We start from the raw sequence: 19152 nt of genomic DNA, 5'->3' as shown, positions 1-19152 counted from the left end.
CTGGACTCCACACCCCACCAGGACCCTGTCCCTCCCTCATTTTCTCCCCAGCACGGACAGGAGCGGACTCTGTGACCTCTAACTGACCCCTCTCTTTCCTGCTGGCTCCTGCGATGAGGCCTGAGGAGACTCCAGTTGCTCCTGCAGGCCCCGGGTTCTTTTCCTGCCTGGTGGGTGAGGGGGGGGTCCCCAGGGGCCAAGCTGCAGCTGGTGGGGCGGGGCTGGGCGGGGTGAGGCTGAAAGCAGCTGCCGGGTGAGAGAAAGAGAAAGAAGAGAGAGAGAGAGAGAGAAAGAAAAAGAGAGAGAAGAGAAGGAGAGGGAGGGAGAGGTGCTCTGGTTCCCTGGCTCCTATCCCAAGCAGGTGGAGGTCCCAGCTGAGGCTCGCCCCAGGATAAGGTATGTGGCTGAGGAAGCAGAAGGGGCCAGGGGTGTCAGCCTGCCAAGCAGAGCAGGCCTAGGGGTACTGAGGGGCTAGTGGGTTAGGTTCTGCTGCTCAGCAAGAACCCCTGAGCCCCCTCCCATCTCACCCCTCCCAAGGTGACCAAATAGAGACTTGGGGGGCAGTACAAGGAGTCGAGGGGTGGGCATTAGGAGGCGAAGGCTCTATTGCTGCTCTGGACTCGATACGTGAATTTGCACCAAGCTCTTCCCGTCTCTGAACCTCAGTTTCTTAATCTAAAATGGAGGCAGAGGCCCGGGGCTCTTGAAGATGTTTTGTGGGATAACTTTGCAAGGTGTCCCTTTTTCAAAAAGAATTCGTTCTTTCAGGGGCTTCTGAAGACCAGAAGGCTTTTTTTTTTTTTTTCTTTTTGCGGTACGCGGGCCTCTCACTGTTGTGGCCTCTCCCGTTGCGGAGCACAGGCTCCAGACGCGCAGGCTCAGCGGCCATGGCTCACGGGCCTAGCCGCTCCGCGGCATGTGGGATCTTCCCGGACCGGGGCAGGAACCCGTGTCCCCTGCATCGGCAGGCGGACTCCCAACCACTGCGCCACCAGGGAAGCCCCAGAAGGCTTTTAAGACCCAAAGGGATGCCCCCCTAGTGGTGGAATTTCAGGCAGTGCAGGGAGGGGGTCATTTAGAAAGATGGGTGGTTCCTCCATGTCAGGGGCCCTGAGGCCCTGGTCTGTCCCTCTCTCCTCAACCTAGTTTCCCTGACTGGGACTCAGGGTGGAGACTGACGCAGGGTGGCGGGTGGGAGCTTCCCCAGGTGTCTGGTGCTCCAGAGGTCCTCTCATTAGGGAGAGGGTGGTGGGCGCAGGGTGAGGGTATTTCTCTGCCACTCCAAGATCAGAAAAAGAGTGGATTAGGCAGCAGGGTGTGTGGCACCAAGGTAGGGACAGTGGTAGGCTTATGGATGTCCCCAGGGTAATGAGGGAGGGGTCACCCGAGCCCTTTTTGAACTGTGGCTGCTGGCCACATCTCCAAAGTCCCCTGCACTTCAGTCATTAGCTCATTCACTGCTCACATCCTTCAACCAGTCCAGAAGGGTGGGGGCAGGGGGGCTGGAGCCATTCCTCCCTCACCCTGCTCTTGCGAAGAGATTGTTCCAGATTGTTCTCTGGCTGGGGAGAAGCTGGCACGGGCAAGTTCTAGGATCTCAGGGATCTCAAGGTGGGAGACAGTCCAGTCAAGCACATGATGGGGAGTCAAATCAGCCTGTGTTCAAATCCTGGCTCTGCTGTGGGTCCTTGGGGGAGTCAAGTAACCTCTCCAAGCTGCAGTCTCCTCCTGTGCAAAATGCGGACAACAGAGCGGGCCCTTATAGGGTTGCAGTGAGAAGCAGTCGACATGATGCAAGTAAAGCCCCCAGCGCGCAGCTGGCACCTAGGAGATGCTGTTGCTCTCGTTATGGAGGGAAAAATGGAGGTCAAGAAGGGAAGGACTGGCCTGGGGTCACAGAGTTAGGCCCTCCAGTGAGTCAGAGCACCCTCTTCTCAGCCCCATGGCAAACGCTGAGCACCTACTGTCTGCAACCCAGCATCTACGGAGCACTCTATAGTCACCCGCATCCCTACTAGGATTGCTCCCCTCTGCTCACTCCTGTCCCAGCCTGCAAGGCCTCGGGTCTGGGGCTGGGGCGGAGAGAGGGGTGGGGACCCCCAGGCGCGGGAGGGCAGGTCAGCTTTGGGGCGGGTGCGATGGGAGCCCAGAGGAGCGTCTCCGTGGCACTTGTCCTCCCTCTCCCTCGGGAAAGGGCAGCGGTGGCGGCCGGGTCAGGGCTGCGCGGCGGGGAGAGAGGCTGCGTGCGAGGCTGGGGCTGAGCACAGTGGGGCACGGAGCACAGTGGGGCACGACTCCGGCACAGGCGAGAGGGTGGCAGCGCGGGTCGGCGAAGCCCCGCGGGCCGGGTCGTCGGGGGTGGGGGCAGCGAGGGGGCGCCCTCCGCCCCTCACCCCGCCCCCGCGCCTCTCCCCGCAGCGGGGGCGCCCCGCCCCTCGGGCGCCCGAAGTGGACGCGGCCGCCGCCGCCGCCGCCGCCGCGCGGGAGTCGCTGTCCGCGGAGCCGACATGCAGGCGGCGCGGGGCGGCACGGGGCGGCCGGGCCGGGCGGGCCGCGGGCCGGAGCGCCAGCGCGAGCGGCTTCCGCACGCCGGAGCCGCCGCCATGCACCCCGGGCCGCCCCGCGCCGCGCTCCGCCTGTGGCTGGGCTGCGTCTGCCTCGCGCTGGTGCAGGCGGGTAAGGGGGTCCGGGCGCGGGGCGCGGGGCGCGTGCGGGCATCCTCGGGTCCCTTGCTTGCTCCCTGGGGACCCCGTCTCAGGCCCGCTCACTGCTCCCCTCGCCCCACGCCCCAGCCCCAGCCCCTTTCCTGCTTGCTTGACCCCCAGACCCGACCTCCAGCTCTCAAACCCCTTCCCACCACCACTGCTCTGGGATCCACGGTCTTGGGGTTCCCCAGCCCCCTCATCCCATTGCCCTGACCCCAAGCCTTTCCTTCAGGAGCCCTAGCTCCTTTCTCTGGCCCAGAGAGCAGCTGAGGACACCGGTCCCCCCACCTTGGGCCTCCCTCCTTGACCCAAAGCCCTGCAGGCCAACTCTGCAGGTCAAGCGGGATGGGGTCCCACTGTGTGAGGGGGATGGGGACCGGCACCCGAGGGCACGGGGACAGGTGGGGTGGACCCCGAGCCTGGAGTCTGGCCTGCCCCCTGGGGCCTGGCCTCCTCCTCACCCTGCCCCTCCTGATGCCCTGTCCCTGTCCCTTCTGGCTGCTGCCACCTTGCTCATCTCTCCTCCGACCCAGCTCTCCTTGGCTGCTCAGCGCTGTCTCCCTGCTTCCGTCCCGTGTCTGTCTCTGATACCCCACTTGTCTGTTCTCCGGTTCTGTGTCTGCTGCCCCTGTCTGTGACCCTCTGTCTCTGTCTGCCTCCACATCTGTCTTTGTCTCCCCAGGCCCCAGACCTATGAGGTGAGGGGTGAGGCTCAGGCTTAGGTCTTGGTCCCCTTTAAGCGCCTGCCTCTTGGGGATACAGAAGCTGTGTGAGTCCGCTGCCCGTCTCCTAGAAAGTTCTTCCTTCCCTGACCCCCACCATCTCATCACTGTCCTCTCATCTGGTCCCCTTTGTCCTCCCCTCCCATCCAAGAGGCCTCACCCTGTTCTCTTGACTCCACTGAGGGGCCGTGCTCTGAGTGACCCCATCTTCCTCTGCCGCCTTCCCACCTGCCTCTTGGGGCTGGCGGCGTGTGGAGAAGAGGCCTTTCCCCAGGCTTCATCCTGCCTGGGTCTCCACAGTACTGGGGCTTCTTTGCTTGGTCCTCACTCCCATCCCAGGGCTCACCCAGCTAGGCTCTTCTCGACCTCTGGGTCTTTCTCCTTCCCTCAAGGTCACTCACTTGACAGTGCAGTTCTGTAGAAAGAGCCCTGGACTGGGGAGCCTTCTGATTGCTTTGCACCAGACTAACCTTGAGCTCCTGCAGCCCAGCCACCTATGTCTTCCCCATGTCTGTCTCCCCACCTCTCATTCCTCCTCCTTTAGACCTGGCCCTGGCCCGGCCTCATCAATTTTAGCTTGAAACCTAGTGGGGCCAGTTGTGGCCAGCAGGGGTTCCCACCCTGTTTACAGGGAGCCTGTGGCCTCTCAGGCCTGGCTCTTCAACCACTAAGGAACTGAGACCCAGGTGCCAATCCCACTGGAAGGCCTGGGTTTCTTTCTTCCCACCTCATGGCCATCCCCAGGTTATCTTGTCATACTGACGAGACCATGGGCCTGGGCCTCACGACAGGGGGCGCTCAGGCTCAGGTGCCTCCCCACCCCCAGATAGCCCATCGGCCCCAGTGAATGTCACCGTCAGACACCTCAAGGCCAACTCTGCAGTGGTGAGCTGGGATGTCCTAGAGGATGAGGTCGTCATTGGATTTGCCATCTCTCAGCAGGTATCCCTTGAGGGTCCCTGGGAGGGAAGAACACATCAAGATAGAAGTGGTGGATGGGGGAGGAAGGGGTGCCGAAAGAGAAAGGAAAAAGGAACGAGGAGCAAGAGAGATGGGCAGAGAGCTGCACACGTGGCGGGGAAGGGAGGCCCCAGAAGGGAATCCTTTGGTTGGAATCTGGGAATTAAGGGCATGATTTTGATCTTAAACAGATCTGAGTTTAGGACCTTGCTCCAGTTCTTGCTAGTTGTATGGCCTTGGGCAATTTCCCTAACTTCTGTGAACCTGTCTCCTTACCTGTAAAATGAAGATATCAATACCTACCTGCAGAGATGATGGGGTGCTTGAGTCAGATTGTGGATGTCCGGGGTTTAACATGGTAGCCAGGTGAGGCCTTATCACCGCCGGAGAGGTGGGCAGACATGGGGTGGGGGCCTGGGCACTGAAACCTGGGGCCCGGCTTTTGCTCCACAGAAGAAGGACGTGCGGATGCTGCGCTTCATCCAGGAGGTGAACACCACCACCCGCTCGTGCGCGCTCTGGGACCTGGAGGAGGACACCGAGTACATCGTGCATGTGCAGGCCATCTCCATTCAGGGCCAGAGTCCGGCAAGCGAGCCCGTGCTCTTTAAGACACCACGGGAGGCTGAGAAGATGGCCTCGAAGAACAAAGGCAGGCCCGGGCCACCGTTAGCAAGGGATGGGGTGCGGGGAGGGGTGGTCAGGGCTAGCGCGGCGGGCAGCTAGAGGAGAGCGTGAGCCCCCCCCCATCCTCCCCCAGCCCCTGCTGCCTAGCCAAGCAGCCCCTGAGAGAGGGAGGTCCACTCTGGTCCCCCAAGCTATGGGATACAAACTTTCAGCTCTGGATTAAGTCTAGTTGGTGCCACCCAAGTAGCCATCAGCATGTTCTAGAATCTCTTTTTGTTAGGTGTGTGGGCACCTGTAGAAATAAGCCCTTAATATTTTGCACTTGGCCCTAGAAATGTGGCTGGCAGGGGCCCAGGGAGTCCTGGAGCCATAGTGTCTCTCTCCACACAGATGAGGTGACCATGAAGGAGATGGGGAGGAACCAACAGCTGCGGACGGGCGAGGTGCTGATCATCGTCGTGGTCCTGTTCATGTGGGCCGGTGAGTCTGGCCCCAAGTCCTTCTTCACTTCACCTCGGGGAAGTGGAGGACCCTCACCAGACCCTTTACTCACAGAAACGAAGGGTGAGGGGCTTGGAGGCAGTGAGAGGACTTAGGAGCCTAAGTTCTGCTCTGGGGGCCAGATCTGATCCCTTCTCTAACTGACCTCTCACCAAAAAAATAGCAGTTCGGTAGCTGCTTCGTAGGATTATATGAGTGATTGCTCTCCCTAATGAATGGCCAAAGCCCCTGGCCTTCCAGCCTCTCCGTATTCTTCCGGGTTGCTGTGCCTCCAGGTGCTTCAGGCCTGGGCAGCTCAGGCTTGGGACACCCTCTTAACCCACTCATCCTTCCTGACACAGTTCGGAGACCGCCTGCGTGAAACCTCCCCAACCCATCCATTAGAATGTTCCTCCTGCCTCGATGCTCCCGCGGCACCCTGTGTGCTCCTCTCTAAATTTAGCCCTTCTTAGCTAAGTTAGTTGGGTTCCTGTCTTTCTCTTTTCCCACTTGTCTGTGAGCTCCCTGGGGATAAAGACCATCACCTTTGTACTCAGCTCAACCGGAATTTACTGAACAGCCACTTCATTCCAGAGAGTAGTGCTACAGTCGTGACTAAGAAGAGCCATGTGCTTGTAAAGAACTCAGTCTGGGAGACGCCAGGCCCGTACTTAACAATAATTCAACGTGATGAGTGCTATAATAGCACCATGTATGGGAGCAGAGGACGGGGAATGAATGAATTCTGGGGCTAGGAGTAGAAATCAAGAAAAACACAGAGAGGAGGTAAATGGGGATTGAGCTTTGAAGGATGAGTAGGAGTTCACCAGGCAGCCAAAAAAGGAAGGGTATTCTGGGCATGGTGTGTTCAAGAAGGAAATTAAGCTCAGTCTGACTCAGTGCAGCTGTGACCCAAGAGAGAAGTTAGAAAGTGAGGGTAAAGGATGTTGAGGCTGTCAAGTGGACTGGAGTCCTTCTTGAGGGAATTAAACACCATGTCGAAGTTATATGAGCATCGTGGTTGAGAGGACAGGCTCTGTTGTAGAAGCCTATGGAAAAATATGTTCAGTAGAGACACAAAGAAAAGCAGACACTTGAAAAAAAAAAGGTGGAAAAACAAAGGATTGTACAAAAGGGGATGTTTGCTTGTGGTGCATTATTAGACTTGGCACAGACAGTATTCACATCATTGTAACAATATAAAATAGCGACTTAACTCGAAATTGTGATGTAATTCTGCTAGGATGATGAGGAAGGTAGTAGAGGGAGTGGTTAGGCTCTATATGCCACGGTGGGACGTCAACAGATAATCTCTAAAACAGATCAGGAAATAGCACTATAGAGTTCCCTGTTGCCTAGTGGTTAGGATTCTGGGCTTTCACTGCTGTGGCCCAGGTTCAATCCCTGGTCGGGGAACTAAGATCCCGTGAGCCGTGTGGCGCAGACAGAAAAGAAATAGCCCTGTAAATCAAGTATAGAGGTAAAAATGGGGAAAGCACCTACGAGAGTTGGAGGTGGTTGCCTTAATACTGTTGGACTTTCAAAAAATATTAGTTTGATAGCGATAAACATTTAGGAGAGTGCAGGCCCTGGAGTGCACACCCCCACTCCACGGTGTGACCTTGAGTGAGTTTTCTAAGCTCTTCATCACTGCCCTCCCTCGTAACCTGGGGATGGTAATAACCAGTGCTCTCAGAGAGCTATGAGGGCTCAGTGAGATGGAATGTCAGGGCCCAGCACAGGGCCTGGCACATGCTAGACAAATGCTATTGTTGCTTTTTGCCCTAAAGGAAAGGGGAGCCCTCTGAGGTTTAAAAGAAGGAAAGGGAGGAGACACGATCAGAAGCATGTTGTAGGAAGATCAGCCCAGCAGCAGTGAAGGGGCTTGTAGGGAAGGGGACAGGTGGACACAGGAGCCAGAGGCCAGAGGCAGCCTCTTGCAGTAGTGCCGGTGAGAGGCCATCTGGAGCCCGGTACCCACAGGAGCTCAGCCTGGTCTGGTGGGCATGAAGTGGAGGGGCAAGGACTGGGGCTCTGGCCTCTGACTGCTCTCCCTTGTCCCCTGCAGGTGTCATCGCCCTCTTCTGCCGCCAGTATGACATTATCAAGGACAATGAACCCAATAACAACAAGGAAAAAACCAAGAGCGCATCAGAAACCAGCACACCAGAGCACCAAAGCGGGGGCCTTCTCCGCAGCAAGGTGAGGGCAAGACCTGGGCCCGGATGGGGGCCCCGTGGCTGGCACCCTGGTAGTCCTCGGGCTGCAGAAGGGGTCAGCTTGGGGACTACCAATGGGGCCTGGCATGGCTGCAGCTGGACAGAGCCAAGCTTGGCCGCTGCCCGTGTGACACAGGGGACACTGCAAATTGATTTTGGATCCTCTCCTTTTGCAGGGTGCCAGGAGCCAGTAGGGGTTTAAAAAGAGGGCAGTGAGTGGGGAGGGCAGAGCTCCCAGTAGGTGCGGGACAGCAAGAGTAGGGGTTCTGGGCTCATTCATGCTCCTGCGGTGCTGTATGACCTTGGGCAGGTGCTTCACCTCTTTGTACCTTCATTTCCTCTTCTGTAAAACAGATATGAAAACCTTTTCAGTGCTTGCTTTGAGCAGCTCAGAAGAGAGACATAGAGAGCGGAAGAGAATCTCATGGTTCTGACGATGATTATCCAACAAACAAACATCTGGCTCTCTCTACATTTCCTCCTTCCTCCATCTCCTTACACCCTCTGGCTTACTGTCCTCTCTCTTGGCTTCTCTCTGGCGCTCTCCTGAAGCCTCTTATTAATCCACCACCTCCAGAAGCACCTCAGCAATGTCAGTGGCTGAGGCTACGCTCAGAGGCAGATCTGCAGGATGTGAGAGAACCAGCCAGCGGGATGCTCGGCTAGGGCCCAGGACCCAGTCCTGGCCACTCAGCTGAGTGAAGCCGAAGGCTGGGTTTGAGAGGCAGAGAGATAAGACATCCAGGCAGGGCTCCTCCTTTCCTTCCACCTGAGACAAGAGCCTGGCTTTTAGGCTGCAGCCCTGCTGCTCCCTTCCTTCTGGTGTCTTCTCCCTGTTTCCATCCTTGCAAGAAGTCTGTTCAGTTTAGCCCTGGCCGCTTCTCTCATTTTTTTTTCCTCCCAGTTTCCAAACAAGCCCTTGGTGAACATCATCGAAGCATGACTGCCTGTCTGCAGGGAGAAGGATTTCATTTTTCTTCTCTGCTGGTCCCCAGGTCCATGGGCACAGGGAGAAAGAGGACTGCCATGGGGGGAGGCACAGCTAGCTGCACAGTTCTCCCTCTGCAGCCCCCCCATCCTAGTCTGGTGAAGAAAGCTGAACTGCAAACCCAAATTCTGCAAAAAATAAGCCACAAAACTAAAAGGCCTGGCCCTGTTCTGGAAAAGGCAAAGCTGCATGAGACACAGCCGTCTTTCTGCCTCCTCGCCTCTCCTGGACTGGCTTCCTCTTTGAGAAAATGCACAAAGCTCCTGGGAGATGACAAGCACCTAGACTGACAGAAGCTGTGTCTTTCAGGGAAGCTGTGGGGCTGCCTGCCGGGCAGGGGCCTGGCTGCCATCAAGCCTTTGCTGGATCCAGCCATCAGGGACTTGTTTGTGGCGCGATGCACAACTTTGCGAGTGTGTAAGATGTTATCTGTTCTGTCTCTTTTGGAAAACACAACCGAAGGGCTTCACTCTAGAGGGCAGAGGGATTCCCCGAGCTGGTTGCCTGTGTCCTCTGTCTTCTTTGGCCCTTATTTTGACTGTAAGATCATCAGTCTGGGGTCTGAAGGAGACAAAGTGGGAAAGAGACCTGGAAGGTACTGGCCCCATTTCTTTAGGAAAAGTCTCTTGGAGTTGCAACAGTGCTGGCTTGCACAACTGAAAAGGTACATCCACATGGGACACCCTGGGGGCTGCTAAATCACCCCCTCTGGGGTGGACGCTGCTGGAAGGCGGGCCCGAGCCATTCACCATGGACAGTCAGAGCAGTCCTGACCTCTGGGGTCTCCATATCTTGCCATTTCATCCAGGGTTCGTGAAGCTACCCAGGGTCCTCATGTCCTTCCCTAGAGCCTGAGTGGTATGAGGTGACAGGTCTCTCCCTCCACTGCCTCTTTCTGGTTTAAAAAACAAATGGTGCTTGCTAAGGAAGGCAGACCCTTCCCTAGGACTGACAGGTCGTGGCTGCTGAACGCCTGCGTGGGAAGAGACGGACCTCTGCGTCTTCCATTCGTGGCTAAGAACGACAGTGTGGGCGACTGCGCTTGGCACAAGCCTGGCACGCAGTCGGTGCCCAGTGAGTACATGCTGAACTGAATGAGAAGTGCGGTGACCCCCAAGCCAGAGAGCTGAAAGCCATTCCCCAGTGACCGCCCCTTCTTTGCGGTCTACAAGAGCTCTCGGGGCTGGCGCAGCTGCCACTCTGCTTTGCCCGAGTGTGGAGCACAGAGAGGGAGGAGAGACAGGGTGAAAGGCAGATGTCAGCAACACTAAGGGCTTCCTCATGGGAGGGCATGGGGCTCCACTCATTGTCTTGTGACTTCCATCCCTGCTGAATGGGGCTGCAAGGCCAAGGCTCCTTAGGGGAGAGGTCCTTACCTCTGATCCAGTTAGAGCAATAACCACTTTTTAAATGTAAAATAAAAAGACATATGAAAAGGCACATCCTCGTCTTCTGGTAAATGCCCAAGTGTTGCCCTCTTTTTCTGGCAGTTGGCAGCAAATCAGGACGTGTGGAGGAGGGAGTCAGTTCTCTCCATTTTGGCCTGCAGCTTCTTAGGGACAAGCCCGCCAGCCAAGCTGGAGTTGGAAGGGAAATCTCGAACAGATGGGGGTGCACGTGTAAGAGGAGAAAATAGTTGCTTACCATCCCAACCGCCCCTTCTTTGCGGTCTACAAGAGCTCTCGGGGCTGGCGCAGCTGCCACTCTGCTTTGCCCGAGTGTGGAGCACAGAGAGGGAGGAGAGACAGGGTGAAAGGCAGATGTCAGCAACACTAAGGGCTTCCTCATGGGAGGGCATGGGGCTCCACTCATTGTCTTGTGACTTCCATCCCTGCTGAATGGGGCTGCAAGGCCAAGGCTCCTTAGGGGAGAGGTCCTTACCTCTGATCCAGTTAGAGCAATAACCACTTTTTAAATGTAAAATAAAAAGACATATGAAAAGGCACATCCTCGTCTTCTGGTAAATGCCCAAGTGTTGCCCTCTTTTTCTGGCAGTTGGCAGCAAATCAGGACGTGTGGAGGAGGGAGTCAGTTCTCTCCATTTTGGCCTGCAGCTTCTTAGGGACAAGCCCGCCAGCCAAGCTGGAGTTGGAAGGGAAATCTCGAACAGATGGGGGTGCACGTGTAAGAGGAGAAAATAGTTGCTCTACCATCCCATTACTGAGCCCCCCCCCGCCCACTGCCGAAACCGAGCTTGGGCTGCCTCACCGCATAGGTATGCAGGCTGGAGCTCAGTTTTTAAAACAAAGGGTTTTCCCCTCTTGATGCGGTTGGTGCTTTTCCTGGCCAAAGGGAATGCAGTCCTGCTTCTCCCAGCATGAGGGGGAAGTAAAGAGGGACTGTAGAAGCTGCTTGCTGCAGCTCAGGATTCACAGCATGCTGTTCGGGGATGTTAAAGGAACATCACTCTGATCCCGCAGCAGGCTGAAAGGTAGAGGAATGATGCCATTAGCCAATGAGCAAACCAGTAAATGGGGCACCTTGAACGTTTCTGTCCAGAGCCGGGAGGAGCTTAGGAAATGTCAGGTGAGTGGGGCTTAGGGTAGGCTGTTCTGGAAGGTTCTGAGAGCAGAGGGGAGCAGGTCTTACAGGCTGGGTGGGAGAGTGGGTAATCAATTAGCACGCAGAACTGCCAGCCAGACCTCAGAGAGGTAATTCCCAGGTCCTCTGTGCCTGTTTAGTGCCAGATGATGGAGAAACTTCAAGTCAGCATCAGGTATAGACAGCTGTCAGTGGGGTCCAGGGAGTGCCGCTAATGGGAGTTTGCTGTCTTTACCTTATCTGTGCCTGTAGCACATCATCTTAGGGTATGAGGGGAGCGGAGTGAACAACACACCTCACTAAACTCCACTCCCTTTAATCACCTCCGTAAACCCCCAAGTTCTACAACAACTGAGCTCTTCCCGAATCAACTAGTGACACAGTGGAAGCCTACGGCTGTGACTTGGGCTGTGGTCCTTTCTTCACCCCTCACTTAGATCTGCAGATTCCCCACAGCTTGGGAAGGGCCCAGGCAAGTTGTCTGAGACTGAGAGACCCGCCCTGCAAGACCACAGCAGGTCTGTGGGAGGAACAGTGGACTGAGGCAGGAGACCCTCAGGCCAGTTACTTCTCTGATGGGGCCCTGGACTCCTTATCTGTAAAAAACCAAGGGGTAAGAACAGAGGATTCCCAGACCCCACCCACCACCTAGAGTAGGAGCCAAAGGGCTTCCTTATGGGACAGGAGGGAGACCCCGGGGTCTCCGGAAAGGAAGGAGGACTGGTGTTTCTATGAGGCACGAGTCTTTCCTCTCTCCAGTCCAGTCCCCTCAACCCCAGCTTTTCAGCATAGGCCTCCTTTTGAACCCACTTTTATGATCTCTAGTTCAACCCTTTACAGAAATATTTAACATCTCACCACCCCAGTCACGTAATGTTTCAGACTTCTACTTTCTCACCCACTTTAAACCTATTTGACAGATTTTGGATTTTGCTTTTAAAAAGTAGCCTCCAAGAACAAAATGCCTTTGTAAATGGGACACCCCACCCCCCCAAGCTCCATCGGTACAATACTCCCAAACCCTCAAATGTTATTTGAAGCTGAATTGAAGGAGATCTTTGTATACAAATAATTCCTTAGTGATACAGCATTTCAGGACTAGATGGCTTTAAAGGTTGTCCAAAAGATTACATTCCACCGCTTCCCAATGGGTGCTGGGAGGGTCAGATTTTTCTGTCTGTGGCATGTTCCAGTTGTCATAGGGGGAAGACAGGTGGGGAGGAGTGACAGGGCGGGAGCTTTTAATTAAGGAATTCCACCGTTGGCCAGTTGATACTTCCTGTGACAAGTGGACATTTTTTTCCTGACAGGTGCTCTGGCCTACAAAACAAGAATACCCTAGAATCAGCTTAGGAATAATTGTTTTCTCTTAAAAAAGCAGGAAACTCTGCTTTCTAGTTTTATGTGGTTGGGACTTTTTCTTCCCGTAAAAGTTCACAACAGGCTGTTTAGAGAATGAGCTTTTAGAGAAGGTCCATTTCTCCTCCTCCTCACTTCTCCACAACATAAAACGAACTGAGGGTAAAGGACGCCACCAGCTCAGAGAATCCAGCCTAGTCTCTGAAACCTTTGAGGCCTACAATAACACATTGCTAAAAAGGAAATAAGCAATTACTGGACAAAGGAACACCTACACCTGAGAGGACAAAATGGATATGTGTATGTATAGGTCAAGAGACCCTCGGATTCAGACAAGAATATTAAACAGCTGAGTATTTAGAAAATTTATATTGAGGCTTTCACCTGGACTGTAGGCTACGTGTTAAAAACTTACAGGACAGGGCTTCCCTGGTGGCACAGTGGTTGAGAGTCCACCTGCCAATGCAGGGGACACAGGCTCGTGCCCCGGTCCGGGAAGATCCCACATGCCGCGGAGCGGCTGGGCCCGTGAGCCATGGCCGCTGAGCCTGCGCATCTGGAGCCTGTGCCCCGCAAAGGGAGAGGCCACAACAGTGAGAGGCCCGCGTACCACAAAAAAAAAAAAACAACAAACTTACAGGACAGCAGGACAGAGAAGCCTATCCAAGTATGTTGCTACTTAATGTCTCAGCACGAGCTGAGACTGTAAAGCATTGGCTAATACAGGTGACAAGCTCTTACTGCTTTCCTTTTCATCCTTGCTCCTGGGGTGAGTCTAAGAAGCTTAGGTTCACAAAAGTGATCTAACGCTGTCTCCCACATCTACCCACACTTATCCAACCTTCACCCCAGGTTCTAGGAACAATTTCTGGAGAAGTTGGGTTAAGAACAACTATCAATTCTGGTTTCTCACATCCCTTTCAAAGGGAGAATGCCCCAGGTAGCTCAGTTTCTTCCTTATCAGTGCTGGCTCTGGAGAGGCAGAGAGACACAGGGGTCAGCCATCAGCCACAGGAAGGAATGCGAGGCAATGCCTGTGTGATGGGGCTGAGCCATTTTCCCCCTCTGCAAAAACAGCAGCACAGTGATATTTAAGGCTCTCCCTATGTCACGCTCCTGATGTGCACTATATGTAGCTGCAAATCCCAATCAATTTCAACATTTCTTAACTGCTGGAACGCCTTTCTTAACACTGTAATTTACCCTCAAAAGAACAGGGAGCACACACCCTCGCCTCCCCGTTACCACATTCTACTAACTGCCGCCCCTCACACACTCCACTAACCTACCTGCACAAAGAAGGAAGGAGCCCTCCTTCAGAGCCCGCAATAGACGGCCACGGTACATAAGCCACCGACAAGAACTTTTATTTCTTTGTAATGACATTAACACAACTGCCACAAGTGGAAAAACATGATAAAGAGGAGGCACCAAACTTCAGTTTCATAATTGATCCTGACAACAACCAAAGTAATTTGGGGCCTGCATTAGATGCAAAACTAAGGTTATTTCAGGCTCTTTACATACAAGTAAACTATGTAAACAGCACATTCCTACTCTGCATTGTCAAGACCCCCGTGGCGAGAATGTCATCACAGATAAAGAAAGCTAGGTAGGCAGTTAAATGCACACAACCCTTATGTAAATAAAACAACATGGCAAGAATTCTACATGAAAATTAGACTTAGAGGCCAACACTAAATGTGAGATATGTAGCTTTTAAAAACAGATTAAAACTCCAGATTTAGGCTTCCCTGGTGGCGCAGTAGTTGAGAGTCCGCCTGCCGACGCAGGGGACACGGGTTCGTGCCCCGGTCCGGGAAGATCCCACATGCCGTGGAGCGGCTGGGCCCGTGAGCCATGGCCGCTGGGCCTGCGCGTGCTCTGCAACGGGAGAGGCCACGACAGTGAGAGGCCCGCGTACCACAAAAAAAAAAAAAAAAAAAAAAAAAAACCTCCAGATTCTACCCACTACCATCTTTAAGGCGAACATGCCTGATAATGAGTTTTCTTTGGCTTTGTTTTTCTTCTTAAAGAATACCATGTTAACCGCTAGGGAACAGTTCTCTCCTCCCCCAGTCCAACAGATTTAATTAAGCTGCTAAAGCGTGAAAAACAGAATTATTTGAGCAAAGAGGAAATGTGATTGTCACATTTTCTCGTTAACCCATCACTCATTTGATTTGGCAAAGGCGATGCTCCCATTACACATCAGTCTTAAACCCTCCTGTACCAGGGAGGCAGGAACATGAGTCTTAGACTTTTGCCTAAGCAAAAGGCTGTCCCTTTACTCCTTGGTTATCTGTGAGGAACAAGACAACAGCAATGCTAATTATTCCAGTAACAATGAATTCTAACTACGCTATAGTTCCAAAGGTGGATGTTTGTCCCATTCCATCAAGCTAATTTACGGAAACCTGGAGAAGTGACTGATATAGGAAATGCCAACTGAAATAACAGATTTTGACTCTTGCCTTTGAATAGAACTTCTCCTTTGCATTTTGGTCCCAGACTCTAAACCAAATGTCGAAGGAAAAGGGAATCCTTGACTGGATAGAAATAGTTAACACTTAGGGATATCCATCTAAGTTTACTGGTAACTATGACCAAGTTTCTCCCAAGTCAGTTTCTAAAGCAGGATAGGATGTTTAAGATGGGTTACTTGCATACAAAGATGGGGATGACGGAACAACAAAATCAGACAGAGGCAGTGAGCCCGGTATCACAGGCTGTACTATAGCAACTAGGTACAACCGTCACACAGAGTGAACAACAACAGCACAAATGCCAGACTGCAAAATCTCCCAATAGATGTCTAGAGCTGTCTGTAAAGAGAATAACAAACTCCTAAGACATCCATTAAGATAGCTGCATATAGCATTACCCTTAAGATCAGGTAATGCTTTGTGCACAGGCTTAATCAAAACTATTTTAGATTCACTTTAGTAGTTTTGTAAAACTGTACATCAGAGGTTTGACCAAGTAAGGAGATCCTGGATCAAAAGGCACCTCTTATTAACTAATAATGGAGACAAAAGACAACTTCTCCAAAGTCTCTCCCACAGGATGGAAGCTCACTAACACGTCAACTCATACTTGAACTGGAGTTCAGCAAGTGAAACTGAAGACCAGCTGACACCTCTCAATAGCACTGCTTTCTGGCCTGTCCTAGAGTCAAGACTCTGGGTGGGCAGCTCTTCAATAAAGAGCGCAGTAAGGCTGTTCTTAAGAGGCATATCTATGTCTAACAGGATACAGGAATATGCCAGTAGAGCCCTAAGTTCACTGGGGAAAAAAGAAGGAATATCCTTGAAGAAAGGCAGAGAAGGCAGACAGTCACAAGATCACAAACCAACAGGGGTTGTTAGTCACCAGTCTTCTGTTAGAGTTAAGATGTACAAGATTTGTAAACACTATTGTGCAAAATAAATTTAATGAAGAATGAAAAAAAAAAAAGCCAAAATATAAAGGCAGCTAGTAGGTACGAAAAGAAAAGACTTACACTTGTAATTTGTCCTTTCAACTACTTCAGATGTCCTGGATTACCAACTTTAAAATACTGACAGGTATTCGGAGATTCAAATAAAAAAGGTAAGAGGCGTTGTTAAAAGTGACTTGTATCCATTTATAAGTCATCAGCAATAATTGACACTGGCTTGCAGCCTGATAAAGAATCTCTTCCTCATAGGAGATTAAAAGATGATTTCTTTTGGGCACCAGAAGTAGACTTCACCTCTCCACAGAGGTCGGTGTTTTGCTTGATCCTGGGTGTTTTGACTTAATGCCGGCTTTCAGGCGGCAGCCACCTTCAATTTAAATTAAAAAATTAAAACTATTATCAACTCAACACTGCTTAAATGCATACACACACATAAACAGGAAGGACCTTACACAAAAAATTTCAAGTCAGCAATGGGCATTTCCAAAAGGTGACGAGTTCTTTAAATTAAAATGTTGTGAAAAACAAAATCTACAAAGCACAAAACAGCAGAAGATGAGACGCTGCTCTGGACAGGACCCTGGATAGGGACCTTCACTGCTGATGGGAGGAGACAAATGGACTGTACGGGAAATCTGGTAGACGCTGGAACCGATGGTGGCTTCGCTTGTTCTGGTCAACCCACTGAGTCAGACTGTATCTTTGCAGAGACTTCTGTCGGAACCGGGCGTAGTTTCTATCAGCAGAGAGGGAAAATAAAAAGAGGACAGATGAGGGTTTCGACTGGAATCGTTATTTGTATACAAAAAAGGCCAAGAAAACTATTTAAAGAATATTGTTACTTTTGGAAATTGGATATTCATTTTATATTTCGATTCTCATAATTTTAGAAATTTTATATTATTTTCCTTATATGAAAGTCACACTATAAGTTCTATTTCCTTCCAATTTCCAAAGCCACCTAATTCCCATACAGGTATTATGGTGATATGGTCCATATACACGAATGTTCTAAGAAAACCCAATGTATAATGTATAATAATGTTTAAGCAGGAAAAACCCATATTCTCCCTCTGGAAACATTTAGAACAGGATCTATATTTTATTGCTTGCATCAGACCTGTACCTCCAACAGGACTTCACTGTCTGACACAGCTCAAGGTTGCTCAGGACACAGCAGTTAAAATTAGAATAAAATTCCCAGAGAAGGTAAGCATCACGTGAGAATCACACTGCAAGTTTAGAAACTGAACAGACTCAAAGTTTCTTGAGAGCCTCCTTTAGTCGTGTACTGGGCTGGGGTTCTGAGCAGGACCCTCTGAGATAATTTCATCCCATTCTCAACTCCAGCTGGTCCTAATAACCACCTGGGAAGCTTTAATGTAAAGATATAGATTCTTGGCACCTCTCTCCACCCTTAGACTTAATAACTTAGAATCCCTTGAGTCAAGCCCTGGACATCTGCATTTTTAGACATCTCCATAGGTGATTATGGGGAATAGCCCAGGTTGAAAATAATTTTAACAGTACCTGGTGTTTATCTAGCCCTATATGCAAATACTTGCTGAATTCTTTAAACATCTCACACCATTTAATCCTAATGACAATCCTACCAGAAAAGTACTCTCATTAACTCCTTATACAGGATAGGAAACTAAGCCTCAGGTAAAATAACTTCCCCAAGGTCGTAGAGTGGAGTAAGTAGAAGAGCCTGGATTTGAATTCACATCTGACTGCAGAATTTAATAACTATTACACAACACTGCCTTTCCGAGTACTGCTGTCATTTTGGCAACTATAGAGAAAACACTAAGTTTAAAGGCCCTGATGTGGGAGCACGTCTGACATACTTGAAAAATAGCAAGGAGAGACTTCCCTGGTGGCGCAGTGGTTAAGAATCCACCTGCCAATGCAGGGGACACCGGTTTGATCCCTGGTCCAGGAAGATCCCACATGCTGCGGAGCAACTAAGCCCGTGCACCACAACTATTGAGCCTGTGCTCTAGAGCCCGTGAGCCACAACTACTGAAGCCCGTGCGCCTAGAGCTCGTGCACCACGACAAGAGAAGCCACCGCAATAAGAAGCCCAAGTACTGCAATGAAGAGTAGCCCCCGCTCGCTGCAACTAGAGAAAGCCCGCGCACAGCAACGAAGACCCAATGCAGCCAAAAATAAATAAATAAATAAACTAAATAGTATGAAAAACAGAAATAGCAAGGAATCCAGTGTGACTAGAGCAGAGTGAGCAAAGTGAATAGTAGAGGAGATGAGGGTGGTGAGCTAACCAAGTCAGCCTAGACCAAAACATATAGGCACTTGTAATCACGGAGATGGGAAGCCACTGGAAAACTCTGTGCAAAGAAGAGAGAATCTGACTTATGCTTTAAAAGAATTTCTCTGGCTGTTTGAGTTGAGAACAGTAGACAGGCAAGGGCAGAAGTAGGGAGACCATTTAGGAGACTTGCAACAATCCAAGTGAAAATGATTGAGAAATGATCAAATTTTGGATATATTATACGTAGAGCTTATAGAATTTGCTAATGCACTGACTATGGAGTAAGAGAGAAAGGAATCACAGATGACTCCAAGGTCTCTGAATAATTGGATCAAGTAACTGAATAAATCTGTAAAACCACACTGCATCAAGAAACCAGAAGATTTCAGGACTAGAAAGGCTCTTTGACATCAATTAGTCCAATATCTTAATTTCACTGTTGTGAGGACCAGAGAAGTGAAGTGATTTGATCAAAATCACATAGCTAGTTAAAAAGTGCAAAGCCAGTATTAGAACCCAGGTTTCTTGAATTTCAGTCCAATTCTTATTCTATTACACTATATCACTTCTTTTTCTGCCTCTGGAATTAAACAACAATTACAGCCCTACCAAAGCCCTACCACATTTCTCCTGTAGCAAAATTCTACCCTTTTCTTCCTTCTTCTGAACACCCACTCACCGCCTGGTGAGGTCCGAAGGATGCTGCCATTTTGGGTTCTGCATGTGATGAACTTGACCCATCAAGGCACACAGCTCCCCCAAGGTACCTGTGATACAGAGAGATCAGTGGTTAGGAAGCAGCTCAGTGAACTACCATGGCAGCCTAGGTCAAAACAT

General features: G+C 51.4%; 2 protein-coding genes across 2 annotated transcripts in view; one reads left to right on the top strand and one right to left on the bottom strand.

Annotated features, from left to right (window-relative positions):
• The first annotated feature begins 322 nt into the window (after positions 1-322).
• Positions 323-7916, top strand: FNDC5 (fibronectin type III domain containing 5). The gene is made up of 5 exons (XM_007468692.1): positions 323-396; positions 4258-4369; positions 4841-5039; positions 5405-5494; positions 7563-7916. Exons 3-5 carry the CDS (start codon positions 4856-4858, stop codon positions 7913-7915), a joined length of 627 nt encoding a protein of 208 aa, XP_007468754.1. The 5' UTR covers positions 323-396; positions 4258-4369; positions 4841-4855; the 3' UTR covers position 7916.
• An 8162-nt stretch (positions 7917-16078) lies between these two features.
• Positions 16079-19152, bottom strand: part of S100PBP (S100P binding protein) — a 30041-nt gene continuing 26967 nt past the window's right edge. The window contains exons 7-8 of the mRNA XM_007468690.1: positions 18995-19082; positions 16079-16776 (exon numbers count right to left, since the gene is read on the bottom strand). Coding sequence (XP_007468752.1) covers positions 16635-16776; positions 18995-19082 — 230 coding nt within the window. The 3' untranslated portion in view covers positions 16079-16634. The remainder of the gene's footprint in view (positions 16777-18994; positions 19083-19152) is intronic.

The sequence above is a fragment of the Lipotes vexillifer genome, unplaced genomic scaffold (genome assembly GCF_000442215.2).
Source record: "Lipotes vexillifer unplaced genomic scaffold, Lipotes_vexillifer_v1.1 scaffold1261, whole genome shotgun sequence".
Classification (NCBI taxonomy): domain Eukaryota; kingdom Metazoa; phylum Chordata; class Mammalia; order Artiodactyla; family Lipotidae; genus Lipotes; species Lipotes vexillifer.
This window is presented reverse-complemented; position numbering and strand designations above follow the sequence as displayed.